At 44.1% G+C, this 16,828-nt stretch overlaps 1 protein-coding gene across 1 annotated transcript in view; it reads left to right on the plus strand.

The window, feature by feature from the left end:
- The window catches only part of SLIT3 (slit guidance ligand 3), a 583,256-nt gene that overhangs the window by 40,987 nt on the left and 525,441 nt on the right, over nucleotides 1–16,828 (plus strand). Inside the window, exons 2-3 of the mRNA XM_032465125.1 lie at nucleotides 2,468–2,539; nucleotides 8,604–8,675. Of these exons, the coding sequence (XP_032321016.1) occupies nucleotides 2,468–2,539; nucleotides 8,604–8,675 (144 nt within the window). The remainder of the gene's footprint in view (nucleotides 1–2,467; nucleotides 2,540–8,603; nucleotides 8,676–16,828) is intronic.

Below are 16,828 nucleotides of genomic sequence, written 5' to 3' on the forward strand. Positions count from 1 at the left end.
AGATAACACAGCTCTCTCTGCACCCAGGTACCATGGAATTAGAAATGCTGCAAGGGAGAGGCAGTGGGAGGGGACCGCTCTGGGCGCTGTCACTCTATTTACCAGCCACACGATGCACTCCACTTTTTGCCTATAGGAAGATAGCACACCAACAGTCTCTTGGGGAAATCCCGGGACTCATCTCTCAGGCTCTTGGTGCACTGAAATTTCAGAGCGGAGTTTTTGCAGGGGAGGGTGGGAGGGATGGGAGGATGCAGTTCAGCTAATGATAGTAACGGCAGCTGCCATGATTGAGTATTCAGCAAGTGCCTGATAAGCACTGTGTACACATCATCTCATTTAACCCTGATAAAAACTCTTGGGGTCAAGATTGTCACCCTCATTTTGTCAATGGAGAAACTGAGCCTCGGAGATAAAATGAATGGCCCTTAAGTCACTCAGTAGGTAGCAGAGCAGGGATTCAAACTCAGGGCTGCTTCCTCCGTCTGAAGCTCAGCCTCCCAAACACGGGCTCTGTGGCTGGGGCAACCCCACAGTCCCCACCCGACCCCCTGCCCCCAAGTCCACAGCATTTCAGCAGCACACTTTGTGCCCCTTCGTAAATAAATATTAATTGGAAATGTTGGTGCCACAGCCAGTAGCACAAGCTGCCAAGATACCACGCTGTGTCCTAGTAATTAAGCCCTTAGCTGCATCATCGTATTCGCAGTTATCAGGGCCCCCAAACATCCACCTCAATTGAGATGGGAGGTGAGAAGGAACTCGGGATGATTATGAGCACACACAGAATCCTGTCTATGCACTGATGTTCAATCCTTGCATGAACAAACTTTCTTTATTTCCCTGTGTAGTTCTTGCTCTTCCTTTACCAGCACTCAGCATAATGTGAGAAGTCTAAACACTGCCCCCCTCCATCACAGGCTGGTTAAGAACCAACTTTGCTATTTTAGGTAGTGGAAAACTGGATGGAGAGGGGAGGTGATTCCTTGGTGGGTTGACTGAAGGACTCACTTGATGTTTATTTCTGTATGATTTTTGAAATCAGGAGAGTAATTCTTCTTCAAATTTGATTTTCCTTATACAAAGTGCTAGAATCTGAACATTGTTTCCCTTTTCATTTTATGACAGTTGAGAACTCACAGGTCTTTCTGAGGCAGAACTGTAGGATGGCAACTTTAGGACCTGACTAGGAGAACCAGAGAAAGAGTGAACATATGGGTGGAGACCCGTCATTGGGAAAATGGTCTCTTAGAACCTAAGTGTTCTGGAGGAAAGCAAAGCCAATTTACAGACACCTTGTTGAAACTTCAAGTTGGGCAAAAACCCTGAAAAGTTTCTCATCGGGAAGGCATGATAAGTAGAAATTAATTGTTGGGCTGCCATTGTTAAGAACTGTAACATACCATTCACTGTCTTTTTTTTTCTTTCTTTTTTTTTTTTTTGCATCCAGTCTTCTTAGATAATTTTAGTGAGCACAATATGTATACAGTTGTTCACAGGCTCATTCTTGACTTTGGTTTTCTACCACCCAAGGTTCTCCCTGACACTGATACCACCTATAATACTTTGAGTTTTTCCGTGGCAAATTCTTATCTATGTGGCCATCTTCAGGAGCTTCAGCCTATAAGTTGGGGCAGGAGTAATCCATGTAGCTGTCTTTACCTGTTGTATAAGATTGCTCTGTGCCAGGCACATGTTCTCCTATGATGAGCTGTGTAGTTAAATGAGATATGGCCTTTGTCTTCCGAGAGTTTGCAAACTAGAGCTGAAAAATAGACAAGTACCTCGGTGGGTACCAAAGTCAGTCAAGATTCTTTTGGTTTCAGGGGATAGAAAATTCAACTCAAACTGATTTAGGACAAAATATAAGGGAGATGGGATAGATTGGCTCACATAATCGCAAAATACAGAGATAGCTGGCTTCAGGCATGGGTGGATCCACCTACTGTTTTCATCTCCTGGCTCTGGGAAATTCTCTCTTCATGGTGGCAAGATGGCTTCTGGCAATCCTGAACAGCTTAGCAACTCCAGTGGAGAGAAAGCTATTGGGAATTTGAGTCATGTTTGCATTCCTGAAACAATCACTGTGGTTCAAGGGAGTGAAAATGCGTATAATCCTGACTTGGATCAGGTGCCCATCCTTAGAGCTGGGGAGAGGGGTCAGCCCCACTTGTATGGTATAATCTGAGACCTGAGGGTGGGGAGCTTTCAAAGAGAAATTTGTCATCTGAAGAAGGGGCAACAGAAGCCAAGCAGCTGAATATACCAGGGCCCTACTGTGTGCATAATGGCTAGCTTATTCCATACAGTGTCCTTAAGGTTGGTTGGCAGCTCTAGAGGATACCATTAATCACTGAAATTGCCTTCTCCTTGTCAAGCAACGTCCCTCCCGTCCAAGTCAGTCTGGATTGAATAGACCATAAGTGTAACCTGCAAAAATCTGACCCGAATTTATTCTCCATTGCAGGGACCTGGACAGAAATAATATTACCAGGATCACCAAGATGGACTTCGCCGGACTCAGGAACCTCCGAGTCTTGTAAGTAGCACGTGGCTCTCTGATGCATCTTCTCTTTCAGCTCTTTAGCCCTGTGAAAATGTTCCACTGCCCTGACCTCACACCCCCAAGCACTGGGCTCCAGGAATCCACCCTTCTGCAGCAGAAAGCCCTTCATCGGTACATCCAGGTTTTCCCAGCTCTCTCATGCTGTGTCTCCATGCTGCTGGCTGGGCCAGACCGATGGGAGAAGTCAGTTCCGGTGACAGGGAGAACAGAAGGTTAGACACAAATAAATCAACATGCCCGGCTTCTAGGATGACAGCAGAGTCAGGCTGACTCACCATGCTTCTCTTCCATAGAGATTATAATTTCTTCTCCAGCCTGTGCATTAAATGAGCAATCAGGACAAAAGTTATTTATCTTGTTGCTTAGTGGAAAGGAGGGGAGGAAGGAGGGAGAGAGTCAGACAGGGTCAGAGCCCTTGCTGAACTCCTGCAGCTGTGCGCAGACAGGTAGCACAATTTGAGCTGGGCTTCGATGCCATCGGGCAGCAAGATATATCAGGTTTCACTGCTAAATATGGAGCACTTTTACCCATCCCTAAGTCCCAGAGATAAGCCGCCCAAGTGCTTATCTACCGATGCATCTCAGACATTCAGAGGAACAAGAGAAGAGCGATTGGACCCTCTTTGCTTCTTCACTCAGAAGTTGATTTTGACCCATAAGTGTGGCTCCGTAAGTCTGGCCACTGCCTTGGTGTTTGTTGTGTCGCAGAATTTTGGCTGGCAAATTTTTACTAGAAGGTAGCAGCAGAAGTCTTGGTATCGGAAGCCACTTTCTTCTTTCTACTAATAGTCCTTTCTAATACAGTGAGTGTTATTTTAGGGACTGGAAATACTAGGTTCTGGTCCTGACTCAGAATTAACTGCCCATGTGACAGACCTTGGGCAAATCACTGTACCCCCTTGGGCCTCAGTTTTCTCATCTGTAAGACAGGGAGTGAATAGTACCTTAGTTTCCTAGGGCTGCTGTACCCCGGTACCACAGACGGGGTGGCTTAAAGAACAGAAACTTACTGTCCCACAGTTCTGGAGACCAGAAGCCCCAAATCAAGATGTCGGCAGGGTTGGTCCCTTCTGAGGGCTGTGAGGGAAGGGTCTGGCCCAGGCCTCTCTTCCAGCTTCCGGAGGCCTCAGGGATTCCTCGGGTTTTTGATGGTTGTCTTTTCCCTGGGTCACTCTCTCCACATTATCTTCCCTCTACACGTGTATGTCTCTGTGTCTGAATCTTTCCTTTTTATAAGGACTCCAGTCATACTGGGTTAAGGCGCATTCATTTTACCTTGTTACCTCAGTTAAGACCCTGTCTCCAACTGAGGTCGCATTCTGATACATTGGGAGTTAAGGTTTCAACACATGAATTTTGGGGGGAGAGGGGCATGCCATTTGAGCCGTAACAAATAGAGGTCCTCATGCATATAATGCTGCATGGTTTGGACATTTTCATGAACAGCCTGTTTATTCTCACTGGAACCTGTGGAACATTACGTATATCGCCTTGTTTTCCTGATGGAGAAGTAGATATGGTAATGATGATGATGAAAGCTGACATATAGATGGTGCCTTCCACAGACCAAGCTCTGCTGTGTCATTATTAACTCCTCTCTGCCCAGAGGAAACAGAGGCACAGGTAGATTAAATGGGTCCCAACTCCACGTCACAGGGAGCTGAAGGAAGAGAAAGCAGAGCCCAGAATGTGTGCTTTCTGACCTCCGTGCAGTACCTCTGTTGTCTGTTTTACAGACAGGTTAGCAAACCAGGAAGGCGATGGTCTCCCGTTTGCAGCGCTGCAGTGAGGTGGCTTACCTGAGTACCCTGAGCACCGGCGTGTTGGGGATGCTGGGGTGTGAACACGGGGCTTCCAGCCCGCAGATGACTCTCCCCTCGATGCGGTCTCTGGTCTTTGGCCAGTACACCCTCCTCCCACCATCCCTGGAGGGAAGACCCTACCCTCTGCCAAGTCTTTCTTTTGCCCCAAACAGTCATGTGTCTGTCAAATGACTGGCAGCTCTGACAAGTGCGTGTGGGTCAGAATTGAGACTGGGAGAAAGGCGGGGGAGTTTCATGGCTCAGTTTTAGGGTGATTTTTATTTGAGAAATATAGGCAGTAAACTTCTGGTTCCAGGTCATTTACCAGCTTAAAGAATAGACATTTAACTTCTCTATTTTTTTCCCCATCTTTTCCCTCTGCATCTGTGAGAGATTTCCTTTCATACAAGTCAGAATTTTCACCTGATGCTTCATTTTTCTAACGCAGTCAAAAATAACCCTTTGATTTTTCTTACCGTGACATCAGAAAGACTAATAAAAATTCCAATTTCCGTATCTGCTCTCTGAGAATAGAAAGTTTAAAATAATCACGAAAGATCATATCAATGTCCTCTGGATGGTCTACAACATTCCTTTGACTGGGTTTATCTTTTCACTTAATTGGTACATTCTTCCTATTTTGATCAGCAGTGTCGAAGCCCTCTCCCTCCCCACGCTTTATAGACTCTGTTCATATACTGTGCCTCATTATCTGCCTTAGCAACTCAAAAGGCAATCCCATTCATGTGGCCCTTTATTACTGTGAAGGAGTCTGCTACGTGGGATAGCTGAAATGCTTCCTAACCGACACCAGCAAAATATCCAGACGTTTAAACCATTTTTTTCCCTCAGTCTGTTCTTTTTAGCTGAGTAACCTAGACAACTATCTTTTTTGAAAAGCTTTCATCACACCTTGGCACTTCCCTGTATCTGTTTCTTATTTACAATTGATAGTGAAGCCAGAAAAGACTCAATAGTCTTGAATAATTTGAGCTCGCCACCCGTTTCCATGCAGAACTGTTAATACGGTGCAGGTGAATGGGCGAACGCAGATAAAATGAAGATTGGGGGACTTTGGCTTCATCCAAAGGCAATTTTCCCCAAATAAAGTACATTCAGGGAGAAGATCGGAGAATTACTTCTAATAATTCTTTTCTTCCAGGGGCGGGAATAGGAAAAAGTCTCTGCTGGTGGTATCAATTATATTCCCTTTCCTAGTCTGTTGCAAGAACTCTGCTATGCCCACAATGTGGGGACCAGCTTTACCCCAAATGGGGTTAGTAAAAGGGTTAAACTCCACCCCAGCCATCATCACATAGGGGTGATTTCCGATTGTGATCTAGTGTTAAAACTAAAAAAATAACAATGCCAGAAGAACTGAAAATGAACACAGCCTGTGTCCCTCTAACTCAGAACAGATTCAAGCCCTAGACAGCCCTTCTGGGGGTCCGGCCTTTCCTGGAGCCCCGGCATCTGGTCAGTGAAATGGGAGTGACAGCACCTGTTTTAGCACAAGCTCCTGAATTGTATCACAGCCTAGAAGTCTGGGTGGGAGGTCCACCACTCATTTACTCAGTGGTGCGTTTATTCATCAAATGTTGATTACTTATTGAGCTTCTAAAGACCAGGTACAGGCTGGACTCTTGATAGATCTAGGGAGTAGATCCCAGCAGGACAAACGAGGCGAGCTAAATACAGATTTATTTGCAAAGGTGTGGGCGAGGCTAAGAGAAACCAGGAGGAGATGGTGCAGTTCCCTGGGGCTTGGAGCTTCAAGAGCAGTGGGTTAACTGAGCCCAGCAAAGTCACCTAACAGCACCTGTGGTCTTACGTAGAAAAACGCAGTCAACCTGAAGTGACCTGGGAGGGAGGGAGCTGGGGATAAATCCCCTACCTGACTCACTCTCCTCCCACCCTCTCCTCTCCTGCTGGTGACCCCCTTTGGCTGAACCCAGTAGGAAACCAGAGTCAGGGAAGCTTCTTGATGAAGTGGGGAAAAGTTAGCCTCCCAGGGCCCGAGCCAAGAGGAGGAGGGGTAGGTACCAAATACAGATGTGTTCCCGTCTCTTCTACTCCCCTTTCGGAAAGAGGCTCATAGTGTTAGATTAATGAGTAAGGAATGAAGATACTCATTGTGGGATTCGGGGTTAGACCCTTTCAGAAACCGTGAGAGAATGTGACTCTCAGCCACCCTAGGGTTGCTCCTTGTGACAATCGGGAAGTAATGACAAGTTCTGTGATGGATTGATTGATAGTAAAAGCCCAGCTGAACAAACCCCTAGTCACGAATATTGCACTGGTTCCCTGTTTAGCAAGATGTGCTGGTATGAGTCTGTTAGCATCCCCAGGCCCTCCTTGCTATATGGCGGAATGGAAAAGGAAGAGAAGGGGGGAAAAAGAACATGTATTAAGCTTCCGACTGCACTCCAGATCCTGGGCTAGATAATTTATATACTTTATTCCATTTTTATTCTCACGAGGACTTATGAGATGTTTTATTTTTTCTGCCTTACAAATGAGGAAACTGAGTCTCTGAGAGGTTGACTGGGTAGCCCCGTGTCACACCATCAGCTGGTAAGAAAGCAGGAAAGAGATTCTCCACCAAAATTGACAAGCACCCCAGACTGGGAGTTAGGGTTCCCCCTCACTGGCTGCGTGACTTTATACAGATAATCTCCCCTTGAACAAGTCTCTTAACGTCTCTGCTCCTTGGTGCCCATATAATGCTAAGTGAGGAACGGATATGAGGCCGGCCTGCAGGGCCCAGAAGTAACAAACGTGTGACTCAGAGCGGGTGAGGACTCTGGCCGACTGTTGCTGCTTGGAAATATGAGAGCTGACTTCCCTGAAGGAGTTTCTTTCGTCGGGTGTGTGTATGTGTGTATAATATCCTGGTTTCTAATTGTTTGCTACCAATTCACAAAAAAATGTGAAATATCATTGAGCCCAAACAATATACCCCCATCAGTGTGACAGTCATGTGTCCGAAACATCATGTGTCCCAGACTAGCCTTTTCCTTGAGGACATAGAATCAGTATGTGCTGTGGCCCGAGGTCCTCTTTCGTTTTTGGTTCATTCACTAAGTCTTTATTCCGTGGCTGCGGTGCTGGGCACCTGTGTCAGGGCCGGGACTATGATGGCGAGCAGAAGTCCTTCCCCTCTTGGTCCTTAGACATCGTGAGGAAGATGGACTTGAAAATACACACAAGGGCCCGACTGTTAAGCAGGGGCTTGGGGAACGTCTCGGAGGTGGACGGCTGGAGTGGAAGGAGTCTTCTGAAGTGAAGGCCAGGCTTCCTCAAGGCTGCTCTTTCTTCTCCTGCTTTTCCTTCGGGTGCATCAGGGCACCTTCCCTCCTTCCTGATCCAGAGGAGCCCAGAGCCCTTCCTAAACTCCACCTTCCAAAGAAGCATCCTTCAACCGCAGCTGCATCCCGGCTAAGTCCCCTTCAGCCACCTGGGTCGGCCCTGGATGGAAACTGTGTGCGCTCACATCTTTCCTACCCTACAATGCAGCTAATCCAGTTTAAGCTGCCATTTTTTTTTTAACTTAAGGAAACAAATGTTTCATTGTATGCTGAATTCTTAGGATATGCCACATGCATGAATCAGACTTTTAACCACCTGCTTTGCGGACTTTGGAGGTCAGCAGAGCCCGCCCGGGAGACCAAGCTTTTGTGACCATTACTTTCATGTTGGGAGCAGCCAGGCCCTGGGCAAGTGGAGTTCTAGGCACAGGCAGTCATGCGACAATAGCTTCAGCCTTTCTACGAGGTGACCCAGAGACAGAGTGAGCGGAGAAGGCCCTTTTCAATGAAGTATTTTTGACTCCTTGGAGGAGGGAGCTCTGAGGGGAGAGATGCTGAATATATATATATATATATATTATATATATATATATATTTTTTTTTTAATAAGAAGCAGCTTTTACCTCTTTTTCTGTGCAACATCCTGCAGTGCTTGAAGGGGGGGCCTTTGCTGAGAACATTCTTAAAATAGAGGCATGGAAACCAATCTGTCAGGTAGAAGTGTGCAGGCGGCGAGACCCTGGTTACCGTGACACCAAGCTGGGATGTGCATTATCTTGTCCCAACAGACTGATCCTGGCGAGGGGTGGGGGGTTGCCCAGAGGGTCAAGGAAGGGGCTGAGTGACCATGCCTGCATGGCCTGAAGCCTAGTACGAGAACCCTTGAGCCCCGCATGCCCTTGACCATTGCTGCTTCTGTGGTTCCAGGCATCTGGAAGACAACCAGGTCAGCGTCATCGAGAGAGGCGCCTTCCAGGATCTGAAGCAGCTGGAGCGATTGTAAGTATAGCACAGCCTCCTTTCTTAAAAAGTCTTATTTGTAAATTGGCAGCACTGTGACCTTGCTCTGAAAAGAAAAAAAAAAAAGCTCCAATGTTCAATAAAATGTTTGTTCTTATATTTAAAGCACATTAGATGCCTGTTAAAGAGATACTGAGATCCACTTAAACTTTTTTCTTTAAAAGATGCTGGAATTGGCATCTGGGGCTTGTTTTTCTGCTTCCCAGCCTTGAGCTCTCTCTTGGTAGCTGTACGTGGAGCTTGTTCCTGCCCAAGCCTCAGCCTTCCCTTTTGCTGGGGAAGAAGGACCGTGGTTAGTTATCCCCATCATGGAAGCCAGCATCAGCTACTCCCTACTCCTCTGCACGGGCGGCAGGCTCCCTTCTCAGGCCCTCTCCTCCCTGAGCCCCCTCTGCCCCATTCTCGTGGGAGAAGAATTCAGGCGAGTGGGCGAGGCCTTCGGTGTGCCTGTTTCTCCTCTGAGTGATCATCAGCCTGTGCCAGGAAGCCCACATATTTCCACGAGAGAACGCATTGCCAGTGGTTTAAAAATAGGCCACTGTTCTGAGTCTGTCAGAGGGAGAGAGGAAGAGGGGTGGGGATGGGGGATGGAGGAAGCCTCCATTTGTTTTATTGATTAATGCTTTTGCAGAAGACTCCTGGGTCACTTTGATGCGGGGGAGGGGAGCTGCTCAGATGGTTAAGTGGGCAGCTTCACCTTTCCTCGGTTAATCACATCTGGCAGCTCATAACATCTGGATATTTGCTTTCTGCCCTTTGAGTGGGGATTGTCCCCAAGAGCACTTAGTCATGCTGGTGGGCGGCTCTTCCCACGTTTCCCTCTGTATCCTGGTTGACCTGCCATTTCAGCCTCCTTCTCCTGCAGTTCAGGGGACGGGGCTGCATCAGCTCACTGCTCTCCCTCTTACCTGGAAGGATCCTTCCATAGTTACCTGCCCTGTTGCCAACTCTCATCTACAGGGATGTGCTTGGGTAAGGTGGAGGGCCTGCCGCCCACTTGTTCGCGTTGTGATCCACCATCTTTTCCCTTGGAGCCACTCCCTCTGGGGCGACATGGGAAGGGGAAAGGGCCATTACCCAGTAAAATCCTTAACTCCCCACTCTGTGGTATGCACTGTCTCGTTTATTGCTCTCCTTCCAGGGCAGAGGTCAGCATGGCATGTCCTACTGTTGCTGGTTTTGAGAATATGACATTTATTCCTTAATAGGGAAAATAGATATACAAATAATGAATGTTGCTTCTGTTTATACTTTAAAGTTTCTTAAAATTTTAATTCTTCTCCTTATTTAGACCAAGGGGGGAAAAAGTATGTGTTGAACCTGCTTCCTTTGTATGAAATACTCAAATTTACCGGGGCAGAATAAATACAAAACCCTTTGTGATAAGGCCACTTCTTGCTTAGTGTTCTGATTAGAAGTGTAAATAAATTCCCATTTCATTAATTTCATGGTTGTTGGGAAGGAACTAATTGAGTACCGTGGACATGCTGGGACCTCTGCCAGTGTGTTATATGCTGTCTGTAATTTTATCCCCACAAAATTCCTAGGAGGTGTTATTACCCTCGTTCTGCAGATAAAGAAACAGAGACTCAGGGAGACGAAGCCAAAGAATTGTCGGGGGGGGGGTGGGGGGGAGGAAGCCAAGATTCAAAGCCACATCTGTCTGACATCAAAGCCCGCGTTGCTTTATACTTCCGTGCTGCAGACATTAGATGAAGTGTGATCTTTAGCAATGGTCCTGCAAATAGCCTGTCATGCACCCATTTAACTCCAGGGACTATCCGTGGGATATTCTAGCAAAAGGTCTTTTCTTTGGCTTGGTGAACACGGCTGAAACACCGTGCATGTCTGGGGCACTGAGGGGAGTACAGCTGCAGGGTAAACCTGGCTGTTTCTCTACTTCGGTGTATTAGGAGGGCAATGCTAGCTGCTGTACTAGATACACCCTCAAGTCTCATCATTTAAGACGGTGGAAGTTTACTTTTTATTCATATAAAACCCAACAAGGGCACTCCTGGTCACCGGGCCTCTCTCCTCCAAGGGGAGACTTCAGGACGTGGGCTCCTTCCACTCCCCGGCTCTACCATCTTTAAATCTTGGCTTCTAAGTTACCAATGTTTGTCTGCATCAAGCCAGCAGAAGGGAAAACAGCAGGAAGGACTGCACATGGGGGGTTTTCACAGGCAGGACCTGGAAAGAGTACATGTTACTTCTGCTCTTCCGTACCTGAGGCTAGAACTCAGCCACGCGGCCGCCGTAAACTGCAGGGGAGGCTGGGGAGGTCGTCCAGCTCTGTGCTCTGGAATGAGAGGAAACAGGCTTAGTGAGCAGCTAGCCAGTCTCTGACTTGTATTGCAAGTGAGCTGAAGAAGTACTTGGTCCGGAAGAAGAATGGAAGCGTAGGCAGCTGGACCAGTGTGCACAGCGGGAGAGGCACCCTCGTTTAAGGCTCTTCCGTGTCGGAGTGTATGTGACGTTATCCTGTCTGGGGTTCATCTGGTTTTGGTTACCAGTCTGTCCCCGGGACAGAGAACTACAGAATGGGAAAACACAGTGTGTGTGCTAGTAACAGCGGACAGAGTAGATGGCTGATTGTGCTGGCTTATCTTACCTGTGTCTCTGGATTTGGTAGTGGGTTCATCTCTCTCGATCACCCTCTGAAAAAGAGTCTGGAAATTATGTCATTTCTGTGATGTCTGTTTTCGTTTGGAGCGGTCATCATTGGTGTGATCTCCTGAGACTTACAGGGGAGGGGGGAGAATTCTGGCCTTCAGGTCTCTATTCAGGAAATTCTCTGTTCCTCCATGAGAGGACTCCTGCTCCAGACTGAGTTAGGTGCCCTTCTCCCATGACAACACATGATTGTCTATATCATAGCATGTATTCCGCATTTGCCTGATTGTCTCTCCCCAAAACATGAGTATTTTGAGGTGAGGAATTGTGTTCCTTTTAGCTGCTAATCTTAACGCCTTCCACAAGGCATGGTAGGAAGTACCATTGTAGAATTTTTATCAAAAACTTGAGGTTTTGTTCTATACCAGTGGTTCTGAACTGGCGCCAATCCCCACCCCAACCCCTTGGGCCAGAGGACCATGTCTGGAGATGTTTTTGGTTGTCACAACTGCAGGATGCTAATGGCATGTAATGGGTAGAAGTCAGGAATGTTGCTCAACACTCGTACAATATACAGGACAGCTCCCACAACAAAGAATTACATCCCCAAATGTTAATAGGTTTCAGGTCAAGAAATAGCTCTTTCCTATTATGTGCTAGGTGCCATCTGAGTCACAACATATGCCATATCATTTAGTCCATATAACAATATTATGAGGTTAGAATTATCATGTACCTTATGTGATAAAATACAAAATTCAAAGCATTGCCCATGAAGTATTATCGCTAAATATGCTTGCCCTAAATCTAATTTAGTTAGATTTCTCTTCTGGTTTCCAGGAAGTGAACAGGATAGAGGAGCAAGTTAAATAAAACCAGGAGGAGACAAACAAATCCTGGCGGTGGGCCATTCTATAAGATAACTGCTCTGGTCTCTTCAAAAGTCATTGCAATGAAGGAGGTGGGACTTGATTCTTTTAGGTTAAAGGAAGCTTAGGATAGAAACAGCATAAAAAATTGGGAAGGTTAATGGAGTTTAAATGAAATTAAAAGATTAAATGAAATTGAAAGATTAAATGAAATTAAAAGATTAAATAAAATTAAAAACTGAAACAAGGAGTAGAAAGTATGTATGTCCTATATCTATCAAGAAATTGAACCTTTGATTAAAATATTTCACTAAGGATAGTCTAGGCTCAGATGGCTTCGCCAGTAAATTTGACCAAAGTTTTAAGAAATAAATAGTATTGATTTAGGATAAACTAATTCTATAAAAATAAAAAAAAAGAGCTTTTGTCGTTGGGACATCACAATCTTTGTAGCAAAACTCAGCAAAGGTATTTCAAGAGAAAGTATAAACCAACCTATTTCATGAATATTTATATGAATTTCCTAACAAAATATTAGCAAAATGAATGTGGAGGTACTTGAAAAGGATGTATTGTGACCAAGTTTGATTTATTCAAGTAAGGCAAGGTTGGTTTAATATTTGAAAACTCTCCCCTCAAATAAAAACATGCTAAATAGCTGGGACGGCAGTACCAAAGACTCACAGACCAAATTTACAGTAAAAATAGTTGAGAAAGGATCCCAGTCAGCACCTGCCTCCCCTGTACAAGCAGGTGGGGAAAAACAGCTGGTGGTTGTAAGACGGTTACGTCGTCTCACCTGTGTGGGAGAAAGCAGAGGGAGGGCCTTGAGAGCGGGAGATTGCCTAAGTTCCGGATACATACTCACTGGAAAACACAGTGCTCAATCTGAGAAAAGCTGTCAAATCAGAAGGGAGTTTGAATAGATCCAATTCATGGTTACGTACAAAGGACTCATAATGTGATACTGACTAATTAGTACTCGGAGTATTCTGGGTCCTGTAAATTCTTCAAACTAGCCAAAACAAGGCCCTTTTCCAAACTCCTAGCATTGATAAGAAACTTTTGGGAGTAGTCAATCAGAACAGGAACAATAGTAGAAAGGAAAAGAGAACCTCTTGATAAAGGTGTTAGAAATCACCAGAAGAGTCAGATGTTAGAAAATGGAAGGCCGTGTTTTCCATTGGTTTGCCAAAGCAAAACAGAACACACGTGCACACACATGCACACACACACACACACACACACACCCTGCCCTCCCCCCAAAAACACCCCACCAAGAATGAGTTCTAAACTCTTAAAGCTAAAAAGTTATCACTTCCCAACCCTCCTTCATAAAATGACAGGGAATTTCTTTCATTTAAGAAATAAGCAACCAAGAAGATTATGATTGAGGCCCATACAGAAATTTTTATAAGAAAAATGAAGAAGAAGAAACGTCACAACCTCCACAGAAACAATGAAAACATGCAAGAAAGAGGCACCCACAAAACAGATGAAAACTGCAGTAGAATAGTTTAATAAAACTAGCTGCACAAATTTAAGATCTTATAAACTCTAAAAGAACAACATAAACCTGAATTTTAAAAACTCAAAAAGTAGATGATTAGAGAAAAGTAGGATTTGAAAGGAGGGGCAGAGAACTCAAGAAACAATTTAGGAATAAAAGAAGTCATTTCTAAATAAAGACTGCCCGCCCCGAAGAAGAACAAGCTTGGAAGAATTACACTATCCAATTTCAAGACTTACTATAAACATACAGTAATCAAGACAGCATGGTATTGGCGAAATAATAGACATATAAATTAACAGAACAGAATAGAGAGCCCAGAAATAGACCCATTCAAATATAGTCAACTGATTTTTGACAAGGGTGTAGAGACAGTTCAATGGAGAAATAGTCTTTTCAATAAATGGTGCTGGGAAAATTGGATGTTCATATGCAGAAAATTGAACCTAGACACAAACCATACGTCTTATACAACATTTAATTCAAAATGGGTCTTAGACCTAAATGTAAAATGTAAAACTGTAAAACTTCTAGAAGAAGACATAAGAGAAAAAAAAATCTACATGACTTGAGTTTGAGGATGAGTTTTGTTGTTTTTTTTTTTTTACTGTAACACCAAAAGCCTGAGATCCATGAAAGAAAAAAGTTGGTCAATGGAACTTTATTAAAATTAAAATTTTTTGCTCTAGAAAGGACACTGTTAGGAGAATGAATAAGCAAGTCACAGACTGGGAGAAGATTTTTGCAAAGCACATATCTGATAAAGAACTTGTATACAGGATATATAGAGAAGTTTCAAATCTCAGCAGTAAGAAAACAAACGCTCTTACCCACAAAAGAAAGAAAGAAATGAAGGAAGGAAGGAAGGAGCAAAAGATCTGAAGAGGCACTTCACCAAAGAAGGTATATAGATGGCAAATAAACATAGGGAGACAGTCTCAGCATCATTTTCACTTGGGTAATGCAAATTAAACAACGGTGAGGTACTGTTGCACACCTACTAGAATGGCTGAAATACTAAAAACTGACAATACTATCTGCTGGTCAGGAGGTAGAGTAACTGGAATTCTCATTTATTACTGCTGATGATGCAAAATGGTACAGCCACTTTGGAAGAAAGCTTAGCAGTTTCTTAAAAAGCTGAACATCGTTGTATCTCATCATCAGATCAGTGGTTGCTAGGGGTTCAGGGAAGAAGAGGGGTTGGAGGGTGGAATGGGTGAAGCATGGGAGAGGACGGACTTAGGGTGGTGAAACTCCGCTGTATGATGCTGAAATAGTGGGTGCTTAGCATATGCATTGATCAAAATCAATAGAATTTGACAGCACCAAGACTGAGCCTTAATGCATGCAAATTAAAAGTATCATTTAAGAAACTGGAGGATCCCATGATGAAATGCAGACTGTGATGAATGTATGAATCAACCTCACTGAAGGTGATGGAGGAAAAGACTGACTGAAGTAGATTTGAAATGAGTGGAGTCTATGAGACTAAAGACAAAAGGACTAGCACAGAAGAACTGTGCTCTAGTTGAGAGTTGTTTCCCACAGGGGTATGGGTTAACAAATCTGAAATCACTATCCACGTACATTGGGATTAACAACGGATGGTGGGGCAGGTTTCTCACTGTTGAAATGGTGGTTACAGACAAGCAATGGAGAAAGCTGTAATGACCCAGGAGGTAAGGGATTAGAGTTGGAGACATCAGTATGAACAAATGCTTAACCCAATATAGATACTTTCACTTAATACAGATGGACAAATACATAGAAATATTTATTGTTATGTGAATACACATAGGTTTGCATACAAGCAAATATTTACTTGCTCTCTTAGCAAGATGGCTCTAGAAGCAGTAACACTGCAGTGGCATTGAACATGCCTGGCATGTATGAGATCTGGGTTTCTAATACAGTTCTCTATTAAAAAGGAACTACAGTATCTTGGAGAAATGGATTGATTCCAGGACTGGGGCTGAGATAGGCTGTGCCAGAAGGGAAGTGCTCAGAGACAACAACAATAACCAAGACATGGAAACAACCTAAATGTCCATCAACAGGTGACTGGATAAAGAAGCTGTGGTATATTTTTACAATGGAATACTACTCAGCCATAAAAAAGAATAAAATAATGCTATTTGCAGCAACATGGATGGCCCCAGAGAATGTCCTTCTAAGTGAAATAAGCCAGAAAGAGAAAGAAAAATACCGTATGATATCACTTATATGTGGAATCTAAAAAAAGAAGACAAATGAACTTATTTACAAAACCAAAACAGACTCACAGACATAGGAAACAAAACAATAGTTACCGGGGGGAGGGGGTTGGGAAGGGATAAGTTGGGAGTTCTAGATTTGCAGATACTGACTGGTATACGTAAAATAGATAAATAAGTTTATACTGTGTAATACAGGGAGCTAGCTATATTTGATATCTTGTAGTAGCTTATGGGGAAAAAGAATATGAAAATGAATATTTGTATATTCATGTATGACTAAAGCATTGTGCCGTACACCAGAAATTGACACAACATTGTAAAAAAAATACAAAAAAACCAACAACAAATGCACAATCATGGGATATGACAAAAGGACATCAGAGCCAACTAAGAGAGCTCCTAACAGCCAAAGCTGAAACAATTTGATCGACAAATAAATAAATCAGTGTTGTATTATAAGTATATACCAAAGTATAAAATAAATATCCATGAGTTCATACTGCTGTAAATAAATTATTGAGTAAATAAGTGGGGAGAGGAGAAATCGCTCATGCAGAAAATTCTGAGTAATTTATGTAGGTTTCCTGCCCTCAAGGAGGTGCCGCATTACTCTTCACTCTTTAAATGTGGGCTTTGCAGAGTGACGTCCTTCAAAAGAGTACTGTGCGAAAAGGGGAGGGTGGGAAATAGTAACTTTACAGTGGAGAAATGTGACCCGCACCACCTCAGCCAGGTGATCAAGGTCCATATCATGTTGATGGTATGTATCTTGGATATGGTGTGATGAAAACAGTCGTTTACTTGGGTAATGCAAATGTGATCTTCATCTCAAAAAGCCGTCACCCCAGTCTAATGAGAAAGACATCAGGCAAATCTCAACTGAGGGATATTCTAAAAAGTGTGTGAATTGTCTGCAATACT

Source organism: Camelus ferus, chromosome 22 (genome assembly GCF_009834535.1).
Source record: "Camelus ferus isolate YT-003-E chromosome 22, BCGSAC_Cfer_1.0, whole genome shotgun sequence".
In the NCBI taxonomy this organism is placed as follows: Eukaryota; Metazoa; Chordata; class Mammalia; order Artiodactyla; family Camelidae; genus Camelus; species Camelus ferus.